This window comes from Prorops nasuta, unplaced genomic scaffold (genome assembly GCF_024137725.1).
Source record: "Prorops nasuta isolate Cenicafe-Biocafe unplaced genomic scaffold, Cenicafe_Pnas_1.2 PNAS00013, whole genome shotgun sequence".
Lineage (NCBI taxonomy): Eukaryota > Metazoa > Arthropoda > Insecta > Hymenoptera > Bethylidae > Prorops > Prorops nasuta.
In genome coordinates, this window is record NW_027116810.1 from 1,025,411 (window position 1) to 1,046,482 (window position 21,072).

At 37.4% G+C, this 21,072-nt stretch overlaps 2 protein-coding genes across 2 annotated transcripts; both read right to left on the reverse strand.

The window, feature by feature from the left end:
• Positions 1-909: 909 nt before the first annotated feature.
• LOC136777967 (uncharacterized) lies at positions 910-5,870 on the reverse strand. Its single transcript, XM_066734543.1, has 6 exons — positions 4,398-5,870; positions 4,078-4,334; positions 3,665-4,017; positions 3,407-3,536; positions 1,768-3,307; positions 910-1,686 (listed from the first exon to the last, which is right to left on the reverse strand). Exons 1-6 carry the CDS (start codon positions 5,868-5,870, stop codon positions 910-912), a joined length of 4,530 nt encoding a protein of 1,509 aa, XP_066590640.1.
• Positions 5,871-11,780: 5,910 nt separating this feature from the next.
• Positions 11,781-12,471, reverse strand: LOC136777968 (uncharacterized). Its single transcript, XM_066734544.1, has 2 exons — positions 11,878-12,471; positions 11,781-11,831 (listed from the first exon to the last, which is right to left on the reverse strand). The coding sequence occupies exons 1-2, from the start codon at positions 12,469-12,471 to the stop codon at positions 11,781-11,783; spliced, it is 645 nt and encodes a 214-aa protein (XP_066590641.1).
• Between the last annotated feature and the right edge of the window lie 8,601 nt (positions 12,472-21,072).

Below are 21,072 nucleotides of genomic sequence, written 5' to 3' on the forward strand. Positions count from 1 at the left end.
TGCGTCTTGCACCATTTGCCCTAGGGAAATTTAGGACAAAATCCAATCTACCGAAGCGGAGTTGGAGAAGTGGTTTTAGGGAAGGGGAAGTCTCCTTACCCTTCAGCCTCCTTCTCCAAGACTATGGTGGCTCCGAGCCACCCCAACCTCTAGGGTGATTCTACCCCTCCCACTACCCGACTCTGTCGAGAGCCCTGGAGTTTAGGGTCGGAACACTGGGTCCGAGGTAGTCCTCGGAGGCAGTGTGGAGGGGAAGGAGAGGGTTAACTTCTCCCGGGAAGTCCCCGGAGAAATCTCCCTTACGAGGGAGGATATTGCCGCAGAGGGGTAGTCCCCTCTTGGTAGGCAGTGGGTGGTGGGTGATACTTACCAAAGTATTTGCCCGATGAGTTCGCCGGTGGAGGCGCTCTTCAAGATGCCGTTGAGGCTAAAAAGGCTGCTTCGTTGCTGCGGTTGCTGCTGCTACGCAGTCGGTTGAGCAAGGCTGAGGTGCGATGGGTCCTTATCAAGGACCCATATAAGTAATTCCGCGGCACGAAACTTGCCAGCGAGAGAGCTGCTCGTGGCGCTGGCCACCTAGTGGCCAAGCGCACAAGCTGTGCCGCGGCCGCGACGCGCCATGGCCAGTAGACGCGTAAGCGCGCCGTGGTGAGAGATAGAGAGAGACAGATGGAGCGGCTAAACGCTGTTGTTCTAGCCGTCCTCTGTAAGCGCAATAGAGATAGGGAGATATAGCAGAAAATGTGGAATCTACTTCTCATCATTTTTGCTCCTCCCGATCTCGAACAAACTCCCCCCGTTGACGCGATGGCGTCAAGAAAGGAAGAATAAAGTGAATTCAGATTTAACGGATTTATTTACAAACTGAATAAAATATAAAAAGATATAAAACAGATAGGGACGAGACGACTAAGTTTTCAGTTTCATGTGGAGCTTCGCTGAATGAAGCTCCAATGACGGAGACCACCGCAGGGTGATCTTGCCCTGTGGGGCCCAGGCCTTCCATCTCCGTAGCTTGAGGGCCGTATAGAGAGGCACCTCAATCTCCTGCCCGAATGCGCGGACTCTGATTTTTTGAGCATTGCGCTCGAGCTCCCTGGCGCTGGGATCGTCTAGGACTTTCCCAGCCCAGTTCGCCGAGGCAATGCTCTTTTTAGAGGCGATGACGGGCTTCTGCCGTCTCGCCCGTGGTCGTGGTGCTGGAGGTGGAGGTGGTGGTGGTGCCGGCTTCTCTTTTTGCCCCGCCGGGAGAACGTGGCCGAACAGCCGTCGAAATTCCGTTTCCTCCCGGGGCGCATGCAATTCGAGGACATCGTCCCCCTCGTCCTCATAGCCTACGCCCAGGAGGTGGGCCCACGAATAATCCGCCATGCTCAATATCGCTGCGCCAAAAAGGACAAATGATGAGTACGAAGACTCAGTAAGTATGGTTGGAGATTTGGAAGAAAAGACATGGCGGATATCTGAAGTGTTCCAGAAGGTTTGGAACAGGAAAGAGGGCGACCTGAAGAGTCCCAGGACGCCCGAGAGAGGAGGTGGTAACCTGGAGAGTCCCAGGAAACCAGGAAGAGAATAAGCAACCTGAAGAGCCCCAGGAAGCTTGCGAAGGAAGTATGGCAACCTGAAGAGTCCCAGGATGCCGGAAAGCAGGGTGAAGATAGACCCTGATACTACCCAAAGTGAGGGCTAAGAAGGGAGTTTACAGAGCTGCGAGAGACTCCGTTGAATCTCTTTTCTCGCGGTTTTAACTATCGCTACGCGAGCTACCCCGTCTACTCCAGGAACTAGTTGGAGAATCCGCCCCAATGTCCACATGCGGGGAGGATTGTTAGGTACTTTGACAAGCACTAAATCTCCTTCACCGAATTCCGAGTTAGAGATCTGCCATTTTGGCCTATGCTGCAGAGTATGTAAATATTCGGACGACCACTTCTTCCAAAATGTCTCGGTGATTCGATTCACGGTTTGCCAACGGTTTAATGATGATTGGCGTAAATCCAAGGTGGAAAGTTCAGGGGGGGAATTTAATGCCCGTCCTGACAAGAAATGCCCCGGAGTGAGTACGTCCAACGACTCTGGATCATCATGTAACCGCGATATAGGTCGTGAATTTAAGCAGGCCTCAATCTTGGTAAGTAGTGTGGTCATTTCCTCGAAATTAGGCACGAGAACTCCGATGGAGCGCTTCAGGTGGTGCTTCATACTTTTTACAGCACTTTCCCAAAGACCACCCCAGTGGGGAGTAGCGACCGGGATGAATTTCCACTCGATTTCGCTGAGGGAATCTGTTTTCTGAGAGCGGGCGGCTTCTAAGGAGCATTGGTAGGCGCGTTTTAGCTCAGCGTCTGCCCCTTGGAAATTAAGGCCGTTGTCTGAGTACATGACGGCGGGTTTTCCACGACGAGAAATAAATCGAGACAGCGCGGCGAGGAAGGCCTCGGTATCCAATCGAGAAACAAGTTCCAAGTGAACAGCACGGGTAGATAGACATACGAATACCGCCACGTAACATTTGATGGACTTGGCATTGCGACCGTGATGTAATTTCACTATGAATGGCCCAGCGTAGTCTACTCCGGTGTGTTCAAAAGTAAGACTGCGAGAAACCCGAGCGGCAGGAAGTGATCCCATAAGCTGGCTACCGAGTTTAGCGCGTTCGCGAACACACGTGATGCATTTGTGAACGCATGATTTTACTAGATTCCGCGCATTTATGACCCAAAACTTTTGTCGCAACGTGGACAAAGTTAGTTGGAGCCCCCCGTGAAGTGTATCTAGGTGAGTTTGCCTAATAAGAATGGCCGTTAAGTGGCAATTCGGAAGAATAATGGGGTGTTTCATTTGTTCAGAAATTTCGGCGTTCCGAAGCCGCCCCCCTATTCTTAGGATTCCTTGTGAATCAATTACCGGATACAATGAAAGAAGCTTTGAGCGCGACGGTATACGTGACCCATGATTCAAGGCTGAAAGCTCGTCGGCGAAGTGTGTCCGTTGAACCACCTGTACGATAGCGATGATAGACTCGCGAATCTCTGATGTGGACAGGAGGGAGTCCTCCCATTGACCGGTTTTCCTGGTACGCTGGACAAATCGAAGAACATAGGCCATAACTCGGACCAGTTTAGACCAAGACGAAAACTTATCGAAAAACCAACACTGAGTTGTGCTTAGTTGAGCGGTTAACGCGACCTTCCGACTTTCTTCCGCGGTTTCAAAGACCTGTACAAGGTTAGCGGTGTGTTCACGGAGAAAAGCAGGCCCATGCCACCAAAGTGAGTCCTCTGATAACTGTTGAGCACTGGTTCCTCTTGAGCACAAGTCTGCAGGATTCAACTTAGTGGGTACATAATGCCAGCTGGCTTCCGATAAATGCGTTTGGATATATGAAACGCGATTAGCCACAAACGTCTTCCAATGCACGGGTTGCTTTGCTATCCAGGCTAAAGCGACCTGCGAATCTGAATAGCAACGAATCGCATCACAACTCCCGACCAAGCTTCCCTTGACGTGAACCAATAACTTGACTAGAAGGGCAGCTGCGACCAACTCCAGACGAGGGATTGAAGTGGTCTTGATCGGAGCGACCTTTGTTTTGGACATTACTAAATGTACCGAAAGATGACTGTTTTCGTCCGTGAGACGTTCGTAAGCGACCGCGCCGTACGCAACTCTGAGGCGTCGCAAAAGCCAATTAATTCACGTTTTCTAGTATTAGGCGTTTGTCCGGTCCATCGTGGAATGCGCAAAGACTGTAGATCTCGGAGCTGCTCATAGCACTTGAGCCACTTCGATTGGACCGGTTCAGGGATCTCTTCATCCCAAGAGAGTTTGAGTAACCAAGTGGATTGCATTAACTGCTTTAGAGTAATGACTAGAGGAGAGATCCATCCCAATGGATCAAAGATTTTAGCATTCTCTGATAAGAGGATGCGTTTGGTTAATACACCAATAGATGAAGGAGAAACACGGAAGCGGAAGCTATCATCCCCGTGATCCCAATATATGCCCAAGACTTTACTTGATCCAGCAGGATCCTCAAAGAAAGAATGCAGCTCGGTAGGTTCAAGCGGGGAAGACCCCGGTTGATTGAATGCCCATTTGCTTAAGGAGAAGCCCCCTTTTGCCAGTAGAGCGATGATTTGTACCCTGACCGAACTGAGTTGCTTTACGTCATGGGCCCCAAAAAGTATATCGTCTACATATGTAGAATTTAACAAAACATCCTGCGCGAAAGGGAAGTTAGCTCCGTCCGTGGAAGCGAATTCGCGCAAAACTCGCGAGGATAAGAAAGGTGCCGGTCCAGTACCGTAGGTCACCGTGTTGAGTTCGAAAGCCTGAAGCTCACCGGAATCAGTCTTCCATAAAATGTTCTGATACTTGCGGTCCTCAAAACGCACAAGAATCTGTCGGAACATTTTAACAATGTCCGTCACGCCAACATATCGAAAGGCACGCCAATTCATTAGGATCCGCGTGATGTCCTGCTGGATCTTGGGTCCAATGAATAACGTGTCGTTAAGCGATACGCCAGTAGAGGTTTTAGAAGATGCGTTGAATACAACGCGAATCTTTGTCTTCTGATTCTCGGTCTTAAATACTGCATGATGAGGCAGGAAGACGCGAAAATCAGAGTTCATAGGAACAGGAGACATATGTCCCAACATAATATACTCCTGTAAGAATTGAGAATAACTTTCAGCTTGGTCTGGAGAAGTTTCCAATCGCCGAAGTATCCGTGATAAGGTTTTCTCTGCTACCCGAGAAGAAGAACCTAGACTATGCTTTTCGATGTCGGATCGAAAAGGTAAAGCGACGACAAAACGCCCCGAGGGGGTGCGTGTTACCGTATCCACAAAATGTTGTTCACAGAGGGAGTCCTCTGTGGACATGGGTTTGACTTCAGGAACTTCTTCCAGTTCCCAGAAGTCGCGAAGAGTGTTCTCTAGGTCAAAGCAATGATGAACCGTGAGGCTATGAGAGTGACCCGCCTTAGGTACGACTCCAGCTACGATCCACCCGAAAATAGTCCGCTGGGCTCGCAACGAATTATCAGAAGAATTAATGTACGGGCCTTCTACCACCGACGTGAGATAATCTGCACCAATGAGCACATCAATTGGAACCTTGGTTGAAGCGAAATTATCAGCGAAATCGATTCCACTAAGCGATGGAAAAGACGATCGAGAATAAGTCGGAGGGAGATATTGAGTAATCATTGGTAAGATTATTGCAGTTACATCCAACGAAACACCGTGTCTTGAGAGAGAATGAAGGGTAATCTGTGCCTCTGCTCGAACGTTTTGAGCCGAAGTCAATGCAACACCATGAATGGTAGCATTGATACGTTTTCGCGGTATTCGTAACTGCTGAGCTAAATTTTCTGAGATAAAGGAAGTTTCTGAGCCCGTGTCAAAAAGTCCGCGGACTATGATACGAGAACCGTCAGGAGCATCGATTCTAGCAGAGAACGTGTCCAACAGAACTGAACGTGTATCGGTAACGCTGAGATGCGTTGTAGAATGCGAGCTAGAGGGTTCAGGCTCGGAAGCGGAGTTTGCCGCAGGGGTAGTCCCCCGTGACTTGCTCCCCCCGGTGCCAGATTTGTCAAAATGCAACAACGTATGATGCATTTTACTACATTTCCTGCAGCGTGACGAAGAAGAACAATTGGAGCAACTATGCCCTGGCCTCAGGCAGTTGATGCATAGGTTCTGTGAAAATGCAAACTTTGATCGAGCCTGAGGGGTCAATGCAAGGTAGTCCTTGCCAGGGGGCGGAAACTCTCTGCAAGATAGGTAAACCCGTAAAGCGTAGTTCGTCCAAATTTTCGAGTGGTGAGATGGCGCTAGAAGCACAGGAACTCTTTGCATGTGTAAGTGTGTCCGTTTATGTGTGTGTATATATATATGCATACGTAGAATATATACTATATATATAAGTCAATCCAAAAGAAAACACCAAAAAATTTAATTTAAATTTTTATATTTTTAAAATATCAAAAATACATTTGCTTTCTATAAATACATATATAACAAGAATATTAACAATAAATATAAAATTAAACATATTTTCCTTAAAAATTCATATAAATAATCAATTATCACAATAGTCATTTAAAGAGTGATGGAAAATGTAATCAAACTTCACAATTTTCTGCAGTTTGCTTGATGTAATTAATTAATCGAAGTTTTCAGTCTTTTGTTAACATTTATATTAAATAGCGAAGTACATAATCTAGGTTTTGATAATTTTTCATGTCACTCTTCAATTATAAAATTTAATCTCCCAAAGCTGCTCTTGTGCTCTCTTAAAGGTAATTCTAGATATTTTAGTGGAACTGGTTGCTGACTAGCTGTCCATATATAATTAACTATACTCATCTTTTGATATCAGACTCTTTGAAACAATAGTTTATTATGGTTTGATTTTATTCTCACTTTTGCTTCTGCGTTGATTGCTGCTCTTTTAAAGGTCTCTGTACTGTTCCTTTTTTTCACCTTTTTTCTTTTCACCTTTTTCCTTTTTTAATGTTTTCAAATATTTATTTTGTGCTTCCTTTGCAAATAAATTATTTCCCACTCGTTGTTCTTTTCCTTGCAATATTCTATTAATATTGGTGCACCATCTCACAATATATTGTGCTAATATCACTTGCATAAGCAGTGATTTTAAAAGAATATTGTGTTTCTCACAATTAATCCATAGTAAATCAAGCTCTATCCATAACATTGTCTCTAATTTTGTCCATAAATTTTTTGTCTCTACATTCTTTTTCATGTTTTGTTGTAAAACTTCTTGCGCTTTTTGGAATACTTGGACTACATTGTTGGTGGGCTGCGTTTCATTATTTACTAAACTTTTTTCACAATATGAACAATTTTTTATCTCTGTATTTTGTAATAGTTTTATGACCATTTTATTTAGAGTCGTTATCTTCTCCTTATTCATATTATTAATATATTTATCTATTTCCTCTTTGGCATCATCTATTATAATTTCTTCAAATTCATCTTCATTGTCTTGTTTATTAATCTGTTCATTTTGTAACATAGATTTTAATGTGAAGAGCAAATCTCCATTGCATACATCTTCACAATTTGTCTTTCGTGTTCTCTTTGTTGTCAAGTTATTAATTAACAATGCTTTGTAATATGTTTCAAATTGAGTGCAAGTTGGAATGCTGTTGTTTCTTCCAAAGGTTCTTATCTGACCAAAAAAATTCTCCAGTAGATCTTGATTGATCATCCTGGGTTTTAAAGAAAGAAATCCTTTTTCTTTCATCATGTGCCATAATTTTTGGAAGCCTAGTATTGTACATTTCCAGTTTTTTAAACATGGTGGGTTCTTCACTGGCTGTTTGGTTTTTTTATCAACGAATCTCATATCTTCTAACTTAACTATAGCACTTTTCCAGAACTTTTCATGTTTACTATTTACTTTCACTATAGTTCTCAACGGTGCTTCTGGTGTCTTTGTGGTATATCCATTCACTGAGTCAAAAAGATCATTAAAAAATTTAAGCATTTCCGCAGTGTTTTGGCCTTCTTTCTTTGGAATTTGGAGGGGACCCTCTTTGGAAATTATATGACCTATAATTTAAAGAACATCAGAAAATAACTTAATGAAAGCTCACAAATATAAAGTAATAGAAAAAAAAACAAAAGTTTACCTTTAAGCTTTGTATGGTACATGATAAAACTAGCCATAGTTTTACTTAAAACTTGCGCAGCATGCTTTACTCTCATTTTTTTTATTTTCTTAATCACCACATGCTCCGCTATAATTTTAGGCATCAATTTATATAAATGATCCATTGAATCCATCTTATATGCTGTTTGAACTATATCCCATGAAGCTATTTGCCTTTCATTTTCATTTTTATTCTTAAAGTTAATTTCCAGATCTTTTGTCAACATATTATTTCTTATAGACTTTATTAAGTGCGGTGGGTCATATATTGGTACAATTTCCTCTCCAAATAATTTAATGCAGTAGTCTGTCAAAATAAATTTTGTTTTAAAAAATTCAGTTTACATGTAAAGAGTTATTATTCGTTATAAATTAAGTACAATAAATAAAAACATACCATTTTCATTTTCACTGCGGAAAGATTCCCTTTTCAATTTATTTATAGCAGCAACATTTGTTCCTGCTTGATCGCAGACAAAAGCAAGAACATGAAGACCAGATTCTAATACTGATTCCAATACTCTTTTAATGCAATCAACTAATTGGTTAGTTTTAGTTGCAGCATCACAAAAGAAATAGGCTAATGGAAACTTCCATCCAGAATGTATGCCACGTACCATGAAAATTAGAGCATGGTCAGCAAACTTTGGTGTTCTTACAAATCCAAAGTCTTCAAATCCTGTTATGTAAGTTTTCGTGCTGTTATAATCAACATGTGCACTAAGTGCTACTTCATCCCACATTAAAGCGCAATACTTTTCTTTCTCTGACATTTGTGTCACTGATTCCTTCAAATGTTGATTTATAAATTTCATCGGACCAGGATAAGTATTAATTTTCTGCAGCATTGTACATAATGTTCTAGTGGCAGGAAGATGGAACATTTCTCTTAAAAATAAATATGCTCTTGATGATTGTTTCCATAATGAAATAGCTAGGATCTTTTCATCCAAAGTATATCTTCGCCCCTGCAGGAAAGGTTAAAAACATATATTTGTGTGTACATTTTCTATGTGAATTTATTCATATACGACAGTACATAACATTTATAATAATCTAATTTCTTAAATTTTTTAATTTTCACAGTCTTTTATAACGTATATTTATTACTATACTTATTACAGTATTATATATAAATATATTTAATTAATATAACTATTCACCCATAATTGTAGCTTAAGTATTATTTTATATACACTTAGTTAAAATATTATGTCTGTCATAATTAATTTATTCTATTAATTTGTATGTATTTAGATTTTAAAGAATCTTAATAACATATAAGAGAAAAGACTTCAAATGCACTACTTTTTTTATAAAAAACAGGAGTGTGAACGTAATTTTATACTTTTGATACTAATCATCTAATTGAGGCACTATTGTACCTCTTAATGATGCAGTTTAAGGAAGGCAAAATGACAATCCTTTATACAGGACATCATTTATATCAAAACCGAGTGCTTTAGCTTTAGCTATATTATAATATAATTTTTTCCATACCCTTGGTGCATATGCAGATGCCTTTATTTGCATATAAATAAAATTTCGTTGCTGTTGTGTTATGTTATGTACATAGAATAAACGTACATAACTCATTGCTACAATAAGCATTATATAATTAATATTATTAATATTATTATCATTTAAAGATATAATTAATAACTCTAAATCTATCATAATTATATTAAAATATCAATAGCCTCATTGTAAAGGAGAGATACTCCTAAAAGCGACAAATTCCTAAATGTAATACGAAGCGCCAGACGCAGCTCGTTCACACAGTCGCCAAGGCTAAGTCCCGACACGTGGCAAAATGCACTTCGACGGCAGTCGAATGTTCTAGAACAATGACGCATTTGACCATTGGGACCCGCAAATGTTACCATATAAGGTAATGTTTGACGCTGCACTTTGAGGGTAGGAGCCCCAAACGTGCAACCCCAAAAATCAGTTCGAGTCAAAAGCTAGAAGGAACAAGTCGAGTCTCCTAGGACCTTCAGTCCTCTTATCTCTTAAACTTATCCAGGCAATCCTTTGTCTCTTAAAACTATAATTATCTAGCTCATGGCTCTGGTTATCAATTTGTATAAAGAAGAAACATTGTAAATCAAACGTCAATAAACTTTATTATACAAAAGAATTTCGAGTTTGTCGTGAATCAGCGATAGAACCACAACAGTTAGTTGACTCAGTAATTTTTCAATAGATTTAGATTTACTATATTTTTCTGCTTCTTTTAATCGCTGTTTTAACAACATATTTTTTTTCTGAGTATCTCTTTCCTTTTTTTCAAACACTTTAGCTATTTTGTACAGTTTCCTTTCTCTTCCACTCAGATTCTTCATATTTGTCCTTTTAGCTAATAAATAATTTCGTGGGTTTCCCTTCTCACTTACAATTTCTATTGTGCTTATGGGTACTTCCACATTAAACTCTCTTGAAACATCTACAATTTAAATTAAATTAAAGTTAAATTTTATAGAACAAAATATTTTCTAAAATTTATAAAACTGCTTGAAATACTTGCCAATTTCCATTACATCATCATTTATAGAGTCATGTGGCTCCAAGAAAGTTGATAATGAATAATTATCTGTAATCAAAATTAATTAATTTGAAACAGTTATTGTTGCACACTAGTTTTAATCAATGAAATATACTTTTATATTTCTTACCAGTATTCAATCTTTCTTTAGATGTTGAGCATGGTTTATTGGATGATACAGCTATCTCAATTGGTGATAAACGATCATCAACTGTAATTAAAACAATCAAAATATAAATATTATGTTACTTATGAAAACTTTATAATATAAAATTGAAAGAAAAAGAATAACTCACCTGATTCAGTCTCTACAGATTGTATCGTGTAATCAGTTATAATATTAATACTGGGTTTCGCAGAAGATTTTAATTTTTTCTGTTTATGTGTTTCTTCATAATCAGATTCTTTAAAGTGTCTGTAGCACACTACACACTTTTTTAGACCTTCATCATCTAAATGTGCCACTTTTGAAGAATATATACATTTCTTCCACTGAGCAAATCTTGTGGCTACTTTTGGGAAAATATGTTGTGGTGCATCCCATCTTGAAGGGCATCCCAAAACACAACAACTTTTTCCCATTGCAACTGTTAGTGTTTCCTAAGAAAAAACAAGATTTAATTATGCAACTACTTGTATATACGTTATTGGTAAATGAAAAAGTTAATAATATTTGAGCTGAACTAACCCACGCAACAATTTACACCAAACTTCACACTTTCTCCACTAAAAAAATGAAGGTATAATAGTGAAATTGTTTTATCCAGTTGCCTTTCTTTCTTTTCTACACACAAATTATCACTTTCTATTCAATTTTATGCGTCTTTCTGCAAAATTAAGACCCGATAAAAATTACACGTCTACTCTATACGGCTGAAAGGCAAAGCCCCGCGGAATGGAGTTTTGGCGCCAAAAAAGCGCATCATATGCTATCATACAATAATTTTTTTTTAGGCAAAATTAACACATATCTTGTATCTAAACAAGTAAAAAAACTTAAAAATTTAATTTCAAAGGCTTTTTAAGTGTTAATTATTGTTAATTAGTATTAATAAATAAATAGGTGAATAAAAAACTCTGTTTCACAGTTCTGACACCTGGCGGCGCCACAGTCATCGATCGCAGCGCCATCGCACCACTCGAAAATCTGGAGGAACTAAGCATTACGGGTGAATTGTGTATATGAGAGTTTCCGCCCCCTGGTCCTTGCACTGATACAAGAGATGGTTACTACCACAATGAGCGCAACCGGTACTATTCACACTCGCAGCGTGTGACTTCAAGGATCTCCCGGATTCCTTTTTGGAAGTTTTAGGTTTGTTACCTAATGATTGCAATGAGTTAATGTGTCGCGTCAAGAACTCCGAAAATTGAAGAAAGGTGGGATAATCCTTGCTGCTTCCTAGATACATCTCCCAAGCTAAGCGGAGGGTGTCATCCAGTTTGTTCTTCAGTGAATGAACAATGATGGGATCCCAATGATCGACGCCGTAACCCATAGTTTTAAGGGCGTTGAGAGCAACCGTAACAGAGTCCCTAACTTCTTTCAGAACTTTAAAATTGTCACCCCGAAGCGTGGGTACTTGCGAGATCTGATCTAAGAACGTATCCGTGATCATCCGTTTGTCAGTGTACCGAGCTACCAGAGTGTCCCATGCTATCTCATAGTTCTCGGAGGTGATCGCTAAAGATTTAATGACCGTTGCTGCTTCTCCTTGCAGACAGGATTTTAGGTAATGGAAATTATCCCGACCGGAGACATACACTTTGTCGTGAACAATGGAACTGAACGTTTCATAAAAGTTGTTCCATTCTAAGTAATCCCCGGAAAACTTTGGTAAATCGATAACTGGAAGCCTAATGTGGTTTATTTCGCCTGAAGGCGCAGTGGGACCTGATGCCGACATACCCTGATTGGGTCGAAGTTCATCTAGATGTCCTAGGATGAATTCTTCCGCGTCACTATGGGCATCAAGGGCCGCTTGATACCAGCTATCGGTTACGTACTCCATTTTAGCTAATTCGGCCGGTTTAGTGTGAGTAATGATCTTAACATGAGTTTTATGCAACGCCTTAAGCCACTTCTCGACGGCCGCAAGCCTATCCTCCAAGAATGGGAGGGTAAAGTTGTGGACTCCACGCTTCTTAATGTTAACGACCAACCGAACGAATTCATCCCGAATCATGGGCACGTAATTGATCGCTTCCAGTAATTCCCCGGAGCTAGGCGTAGTCATCTTGAAACTCTATTCCAGAACAAAACCACAATCCAAAACACAGCCCGGAATACCCACTCAGGAACACTGATGCACTTCGAACGTTTTTTGCCGGAAATCCGGCTCGAAGGACCAAAAATTTGTGCGAAACAATGTCCCAAGTTGGCTCCGAACCTGTGGTCAGAAGGGAAGGTCTTATTCTAGAATAAAATATTCAAAGCCAAAGGTAAGAGGTAAAAGGAGTTTTTATTTAAATAAATAAACTGTACAAAATTTTACAATATATTTACAAAAGAACCGCTAAACTAAAATTATCGACTTCCTAGGGAATTTGTCGTCGTCAAATTCTAGGGAATTTCGGTAACCGAAGATTCCCAAGAACCCCAGAGACTAGAATTCCCCAGAAAGGAACGTGGACTTATAAACTCCCGGGCTGGACAATTTTCCCTAGGGTATTCCCTAGTAAAATCCCCAGCCACGGGAGGAAGCGGAGTTGGAAAAGTGGTTTTAGGGAAGGGGAAGTCTCCTTACCCTTCAGCCTCCTTCTCCAAGACTATGGTGGCTCCGAGCCACCCCAACCCCTAGGGTGATTCTACCCCTCCCACTACCCGACTCTGTCGAGAGCCCTGGAGTTTAGGGTCGGAACACTGGGTCCGAGGTAGTCCTCGGAGGCAGTGTGGAGGGGAAGGAGAGGGTTAACTTCTCCCGGGAAGTCCCCGGAGAAATCTCCCTTACGAGGGAGGATATTGCCGCAGAGGGGTAGTCCCCTCTTGGTAGGCAGTGGGTGGTGGGTGATACTTACCAAAGTATTTGCCCGATGAGTTCGCCGGTGGAGGCGCTCTTCAAGATGCCGTTGAGGCTAAAAAGGCTGCTTCGTTGCTGCGGTTGCTGCTGCTACGCAGTCGGTTGAGCAAGGCTGAGGTGCGATGGGTCCTTATCAAGGACCCATATAAGTAATTCCGCGGCACGAAACTTGCCAGCGAGAGAGTTGCTCGTGGCGCTGGCCACCTAGTGGCCAAGCGCGCAAGCTGTGCCGCGGCCGCGACGCGCCATGGCCAGTAGACGCGTAAGCGCGCCGTGGTGAGAGATAGAGAGAGACAGATGGAGCGGCTAAACGCTGTTGTTCTAGCCGTCCTCTGTAAGCGCAATAGAGATAGGGAGATATAGCAGAAAATGTGGAATCTACTTCTCATCATTTTTGCTTCTCCCGATCTCGAACAGGTATATATACTTTATACGCGAAGACACATAATATATTCCTTTTATTTGTACAAGTAACAGTTTTTATAAAATAATTAAGGTTCGCATATGGAGTTATTTTAAAAAGCTAATATTTATTTGAACATACGCAGGAATGATTTTATACTGTTCTTGATATCCTTCCAGGTTTAATGCTTGCGCCAAATTTCTAGCTTCCACTTGTATGAAAATATCTGCCTTCTCCTCGAATTTTATTTAAATGATTACCATTTAACAATATGCAGCGTAAAGCTAAAAAATATCGTTAGACGAAAGAAGAACGTCTTCTGCCTCCAATAATAATATTTCGTCAATCAAAAGAATCGGCCAAAAACTATGAAAACGAAACGTAAAGCTTAGTATTCTTATTAGATATACAAATTGTTCCACAACACCAGTTATATATGAATATACGTCATATGCCCCCACTACTCTTTCCAGTCACTCAATGTAGAAACTTCCCCAGGCGGGGAAAAATCCATGGGGAATGTATGGTTCCTAAAGGCATCAAAAAAATCTTGCAGGCCATTAGTGGCGGTCGTTGGACATGAATCAATTTTGCGAGAAGCATTTTTGCTACAAGATAGTATAGGGAAGCAGAAACTATACCTGTACATGATTCAGTTTTGAACAGGTACCGAAAGTACTACATTTGGCAACCTTGACTGCCACCTGAAGACTGTACCGACTGTGTACATACATAATTACAGTATTTTTCTTTTATTATGTTGATATTAGTGACATTTAACTCTGAACTTCTTAGAATTTGACTGTGTTTCAGGGTGTTGGAAGAAAAATTAATAGGAACATAACTTGTGTTAGAATGTGTTACACAGTGCTACACTGTGTTGCTAGTAACTTCAATAGGAAAGCAGCCTATATATATAAAAAGTATAGCTGTAATATTATGTGCCTTTTATGTATGAGTGAGCAATAAGCGTAATGTCCACACGTCCAGTATATCGCTTAGCGATCACCAATCGGCTACTTGTGAGCGCTCAGTAAGCGCTCACTGAACAGCTATGCTTCTGGATGCACCCATTTAATAATTAACATGCATTTGAAATCAGGAACAAGGTTGCCAAGTGTAGTACTTTCGGTACTACCGTAGTACCCAAAAGCGACATATCCTATAGCGTAGTACTATTTTGGGTACTACGCTATAGTCGCTGCTGATACTACTGGTCGGCGGAAATACGTCAGAGGGTAGAGACTGTAGAGGGACCGCAATATAGATATTTCTAATTACTAATTTCAAAATACATAATGCATGGTCCGTGAGCCAAGACAAATGTTACTATATACATACCACAAGTTATAAAGTAATATAAAGAAATAAAGTGACAGTTTTAATCTTACTGACAGCTGATATACTGATGGTATAAGTGAATAAATAAAGTGACGAAATTTGTAAAATGTACATAAAAATAATTTTTAAAAGTATATAAAGGACTGAACATTTTAGATAAGTATAACAATAAATTTTATAATATAAAATGTAAGATATAAATATTTTGTGGTACTTTGTGGGATTTTATTTCAGACTAAATTATAGTAATGTGTTTACTATGTCACTGTGCTGAGAATGGAGCTATGCAGATTTTCAAAATTAAAATAAAGGAATAGACTAAACATAATGTGGTTATTGTGTCACCGTTGAGATTCAAACTATGTTAATTGAGACGGATAATAAAATAAACGAGTGAAAAAACTGGGTAAATACAATAATAAATAAAGAAGCTGACAAATTAGATATATAATATAAAATGTAAGATATTTTATAGTACTTTCTGGGATTTTATTTCAGATTAAATTATAGTAATGTGTTTACTATGTCACTACTGAGGATGGAGCTATGTGGATTGAACATTAAAATGAAAGGAATAGATTCACCATATTATGGTTACTGTGTCATCGCTGAGGATCAAACTGTGTTAATTGAGATGAATATTAAAATAAACAAGTCAACACAATGGGTAAGTACGATACAAATAAAGAAGCTGACAGATTACATTTGTAATTTCAAATGTAAGATTTTATATAGTACTTTTTGGGATTTTGTTTCAGATTAAATTATTGTAAAGTGTTTACTATGTCAATGCTGAGAATGGAGCTATGTGGATTGAACATTAAAACAAAAGGAATAGATTCACCATAATGTTGTTTCTGTTTCATCGCTGATGAGGATCAAACTGTGTTAATTGAGACAGACATTAAAATAAATGAGTCAGCAATTTGGGTAAATACAATAATAAATAAAGAAAATGACAGAATAGATATATAATATAAAATGTAAGATGTTTTATAGTACTTTGTGGGATTTTGTTTCAGATTAAATTATAGTAATGTACGTGTGTTTACTGTATCACTGCTGAGGATGAAGCTATGTGGATCGAACATTAAAAAAAAAGAATAGATTGACCATAATGTGGTTACTGTGTCATCGCTGAGGATCAAACTGTGATAATTGAGATGAATATTAAAATAAAGAAGCTGACAGATTAGACATATAATATAACATGTAAGATATTTTACAGTACTTTGTGGGATTTTATTTAAAGTTAATATATGTAAAATAAAATTTTTGTTTTCTTTTTACAGTTGTATCTATATTAATTACTATATGTTGCAATCTCTTAAAATTAAGCCTCTGCTTTTATTAGCAAACTAATAGTTCCACACGGCAGTGATGCCAGAATTAAGCTTTTAGCAACAAAAATGAAGATAAGCGCTAGCAAGCAGCAGTATAGAAAATTTAAAGGGAAGCGGTACAAACACAACTATGCCTGGAGAGCATAGGTGTGATTTGGACTTCAGGCAACATTGGCTTTAGAAGAAGAGCGACTACCGCTAACCGTGACATTTTTACGTGTCATCCGTGTGAGGTGGTGCTGCGTTTACCTAAAAACTCAAAGCAAATAAAAATGCTTTTCCTAAATTGATTTTTAATTTTGATAAAATGGTCAAATGTAGCCATTAATTAATTAGATTTGGTAATAAATACAGAAAATGCGTTTTATTATAACAAATGAGTTGAGGTAAAATAAACTCAATGTTTTTATATTAATCTGTTAACAAATGCATTTATTTATTTATTATTGAGTCCAATAAATTAATGGTTATTAAAAAAAAAATCCTTGTAATGAAAAAAAAAATAAAAAAATTTTAAACTTCACCATGACTCGAACACGAGCCCACCGCATCATAAACGGCAACCTTACCGCCTGCGCTACAGCGCTCACTTGATGTACCAAGAGCAAAACAGCCTTTTGAAGACTGACTACAATTCTTTCACTAACTCGTCATAAACGATCAAGAATTAGCTGCAATAATAAATACATTTATCTCCACAGCATTATTGCACTAATTTTATTATGTTTTTAATTTGAAGCATATATTTTACATGAAGATACGATACTTTAAGGGTGTTCATGCAATACTCTAAATACAAAACTATTCATATGCTCGTTTATCATAGTTATTCGACTACATATAACAAATATTATAATATTACTTAATTAATTTATGATAGTTGAGCATATGAATAGTTTTTATATAAAGTACTGAATGGTTACCCTTAAATTAACATATCTTCATGCAAAATGTATGCTTCAAATTAAAAACAATAAATTTAGTACAATAATGCTATGTAGATAAATGTATTTATTATTACAGCTAATTCTTGATCATTTATGACGAATTAATAAAAGAATTGTAGTCAGTTTTTAAAAAGCCTGTTTTGCTCTTGGTACATCAAGTGAGCGCTGTAGCGCAGGCGGTAAGGTTGCCGTTTATCATGTGGTGGGCTCGTGTTCGAGTCTTGGTGAAGATTAAAATTTTTTCATTTTTTGTTTCATTACAAAGAATGTTTTTTTTAATAACCGTTAACTTATTGGACTCAATAATAAATAAAAAAATGCATTTGTTAACAAATTAATATAAAAACATTGAGTTTATTTTACCTCAACTCATTTATTATAATAAAACGCATTTTTTGTATTTATTACCAAATCTAATTAATTAATGGCTACATTTGACCATTTTATCAAAATTAAAAATCAATTTAGGAAAAGCATTTTTATTTTATTTATTCACTTATACCATAAGTACATCAACTGTCAGATAGATCAAAGCTGTCACTACTCCTTATTTCTTTATTACACTTTATTTTTCCGTATACTAACATTTGTCTTCGTTCACGCCGTTCACGGTGACAGGCTGTGAATATAATATATATAATTTTTGATATATTACGTTCTGCATTTAAGATGGCTACTGACGTATTTCCGCTGGCAGTATACTTTGTGCAGTCGGCATTCCTTATATCAAAATTCACTTACTATAGAGCGTAGTACTATTCAAGATGGCGGACTTGGCAACCTTGATCAGGAATGTAAGTTTTTTTGACACTAAAACTCTTGTAAGTATTATTTAGGACTAGAAAAACATTTATTTTTAATTATAAGTATATTAAAATTCAATGTATTTATCATTTTAGACTAACATTCAATTATGTCAGGAAATGCAAGTAAAAGTTACTGTTCAGTTCCTCAATGCAAAAACTATTTGAGCAATAACATTAGCATTTTGAAATTTCCAAGAGATAAACGTTTGTTCAAAACATGGAAAACAGTTCTAAGAATAAATAAAAATATTACGTCAGGAATGCGAGTATGCTCAGGTCATTTTACAGAAGAAGAATTTTACCCAGATTTTTATATATTATTATTTGATAACCAAGCTGTGTAGATAAATTTTTGTATTATAGTTTTTGTTATTGTGCAAATAGCTAATGATTATACTATGAGAAGGAGGTTAAAGCCAAATGTCATCCCATCAAGAAACATTCCATTGCGCTCTTTTGAATATAGAAAAGAGTGCAGTAACAGGAGTGAAAGATTAAATACCAGGAATAAAAGAAAATATGATATTGAGAAGCAGGAAAATACTTCCAAAAGGCAAAAAAAATCGAGACTAATAATGACATAGGAGTAAACAATATAATAGAAACTGAACAGACAAATATTACAACTAACTGTTCTAATATTGTTGAAGTAGATAATGAACATATACAAATGTGTCAGCCACAAAAGGAAGACTTCAATAACAACAAGAAACACAATAGCAACTTTGATATAATCATGCTAGATAAAGAAGTTCAAGTGAAAAGTTTAAGCTTCAACAATTTTCTAAATTTTATTTTTTCATGTGATAAAATATTCAATCAATTTACTGGAGTTAATACAGGGTCTTTTCCTAACAGCGGAGCATAGGAGATTCGTGTTAGTTGACTATAGCACCCGGAATGATCGAATCTGAGAGCGCTGATTGGTCAATATTACGTAGTACCAACTGATAATAAGCCGTTACCAATAGTTGGATAAAAAAAATGAGATTTATCCGCCATACTGGTGTGGAGAAATGTTTACATGCTAATCCTAGCAGAAAGAGGTGTAAAATGAAGAAATGTCAAATGGTAAGGTTACTAAAGTAAAAATTAAAAATAATGAATGGAAAGTACGAGTATTCTTCATTTTCATTTAAAGTATTCCATTTTTACTTTAGTAACGACAACATTTGACATTTTTCCATTTTACACCTCTTTCTGCTACGATCAGCGTGCAAAAATTTCTCCACACCAAAATGGCGGATGAATCTCATTTTTCGTATCCAACTATTGGTAACGGCCTATTATATGTTGGTACTACGCAATATTGACCAATCAGCGCTCTAAGATTCCATCATTCCGAGTGCTATAGTCAACTAACACGAATCTCCTATGCTCCGCTGTTAGGAAAAGACCCTGAATAAATTATTCTATGCCATACGTTCATGTAATTTTAATGTATTAAAAGCTGAATTTGTGCATTTTAATCTCAGCATAGAGACTGCCATAATAATGATTTTAATGAAATTAAAACATAATTTTACATATAGATTTTTATCTGTACTTATCGATTGCAGTGAATCTACCATCAGAAATTATATACAAAAAGTTCTACCAATATTATCCTGTGCATTGCGATCAGCTATATATTGGCCTACAAAAGAAGAAACTATGAACAATATCCCGCAGTGTTTCGATAAATTTAAAAAAACTAGGATCTTATTAGATTGTACAGAAGTACATTTTGAAAAAACCAATTGTTTAAAATGTAGAATACGTACATATTCTCACTATAAATCAGGGCATACAATAAAATTTCTAATTGGAGTCACACCATGGGGGTATTCCGAACCAAGCTTTCCGGCTATTGTTTTTTTTGCGAAGGTTAGTATTGATAAACTAATCTTCCAAAAGTGTTCCGAACCTAGTAACATGTTTCTATAGAAAACTGCGGGAAAATGAAAGTGCTTGCCAGTGCTGTCATACACTTATTGGTTATGAAAGTCATTTGGAAAAATTAAACTATTACAATTTATAAAAATGTCAGCAAAAATGTACCAGTTGGAAATACAAGAAGATGACAATAATTTCATTTATAAGTTTTTAGTAACAAAAGATATTTACGATTTAGCATTTAGTGATAAAAAATTAAAATAAAATTAATAATTTTCTTATCATTAAGTTAATTTTTCTTTTTGGTTCACAGATCCAACATATGCTAAAAGTCTCCTGAGGAACAAAGAAAGAAAAATCAAATCTTGCTTGATAGACGTAATAAGCAAGTCGAAGGAGGTACATAAAATTATTTAACTTATGTCTAATAATGTATAATATTCATCAAATTTTTATATAAAAAGATAGATTGTATGCATTATATTAATGTATATATATATATAAATAATTTTATGTTAATTTTTACAGATTCTGTGTATTCTACAGATGTGTTTGGAATATGTGAGAGTGAAATAGGAAATCAGGAATCTTATTGTATATCTACTAATATTTCAAGCGATTTAAATGAAACTGAAGAGATTATGGATGATCCTGGTGAATTAACTGGTAGTAAGTAATTTAAAATTCTACAAATATTTGTTATTTTAATAATATTTTAAGTAGTATTGCGTATTTTTCTTATTTTTAGGAAATGTTAAGCATTGATGGACAAACGGTGAAATCAAACTGCTTCTATCTACATTTGTTGATATAAACAAACAATTACAAAATGGAAAAATAAGAAACCATGATGCTTGGAAAAGTTTGGCATCCAAAATGAATGAGAAGGGATATTCATTTACTCCAGCACAGTGTAGTGCCAAAATTGAAAATATGAAAAAATCATTTAAGAAATGTGTGGATCATAATCGTCAAACTGGAAATTCACCAAAAACAATTGATCATTATGAAGCAAGTTTATTGTAAATGGTATAAGATATAACTATTTAATTCAACTATTTAAAATTTTGTTTCTTCAGATTTTATATGAATTATTTGGTAAA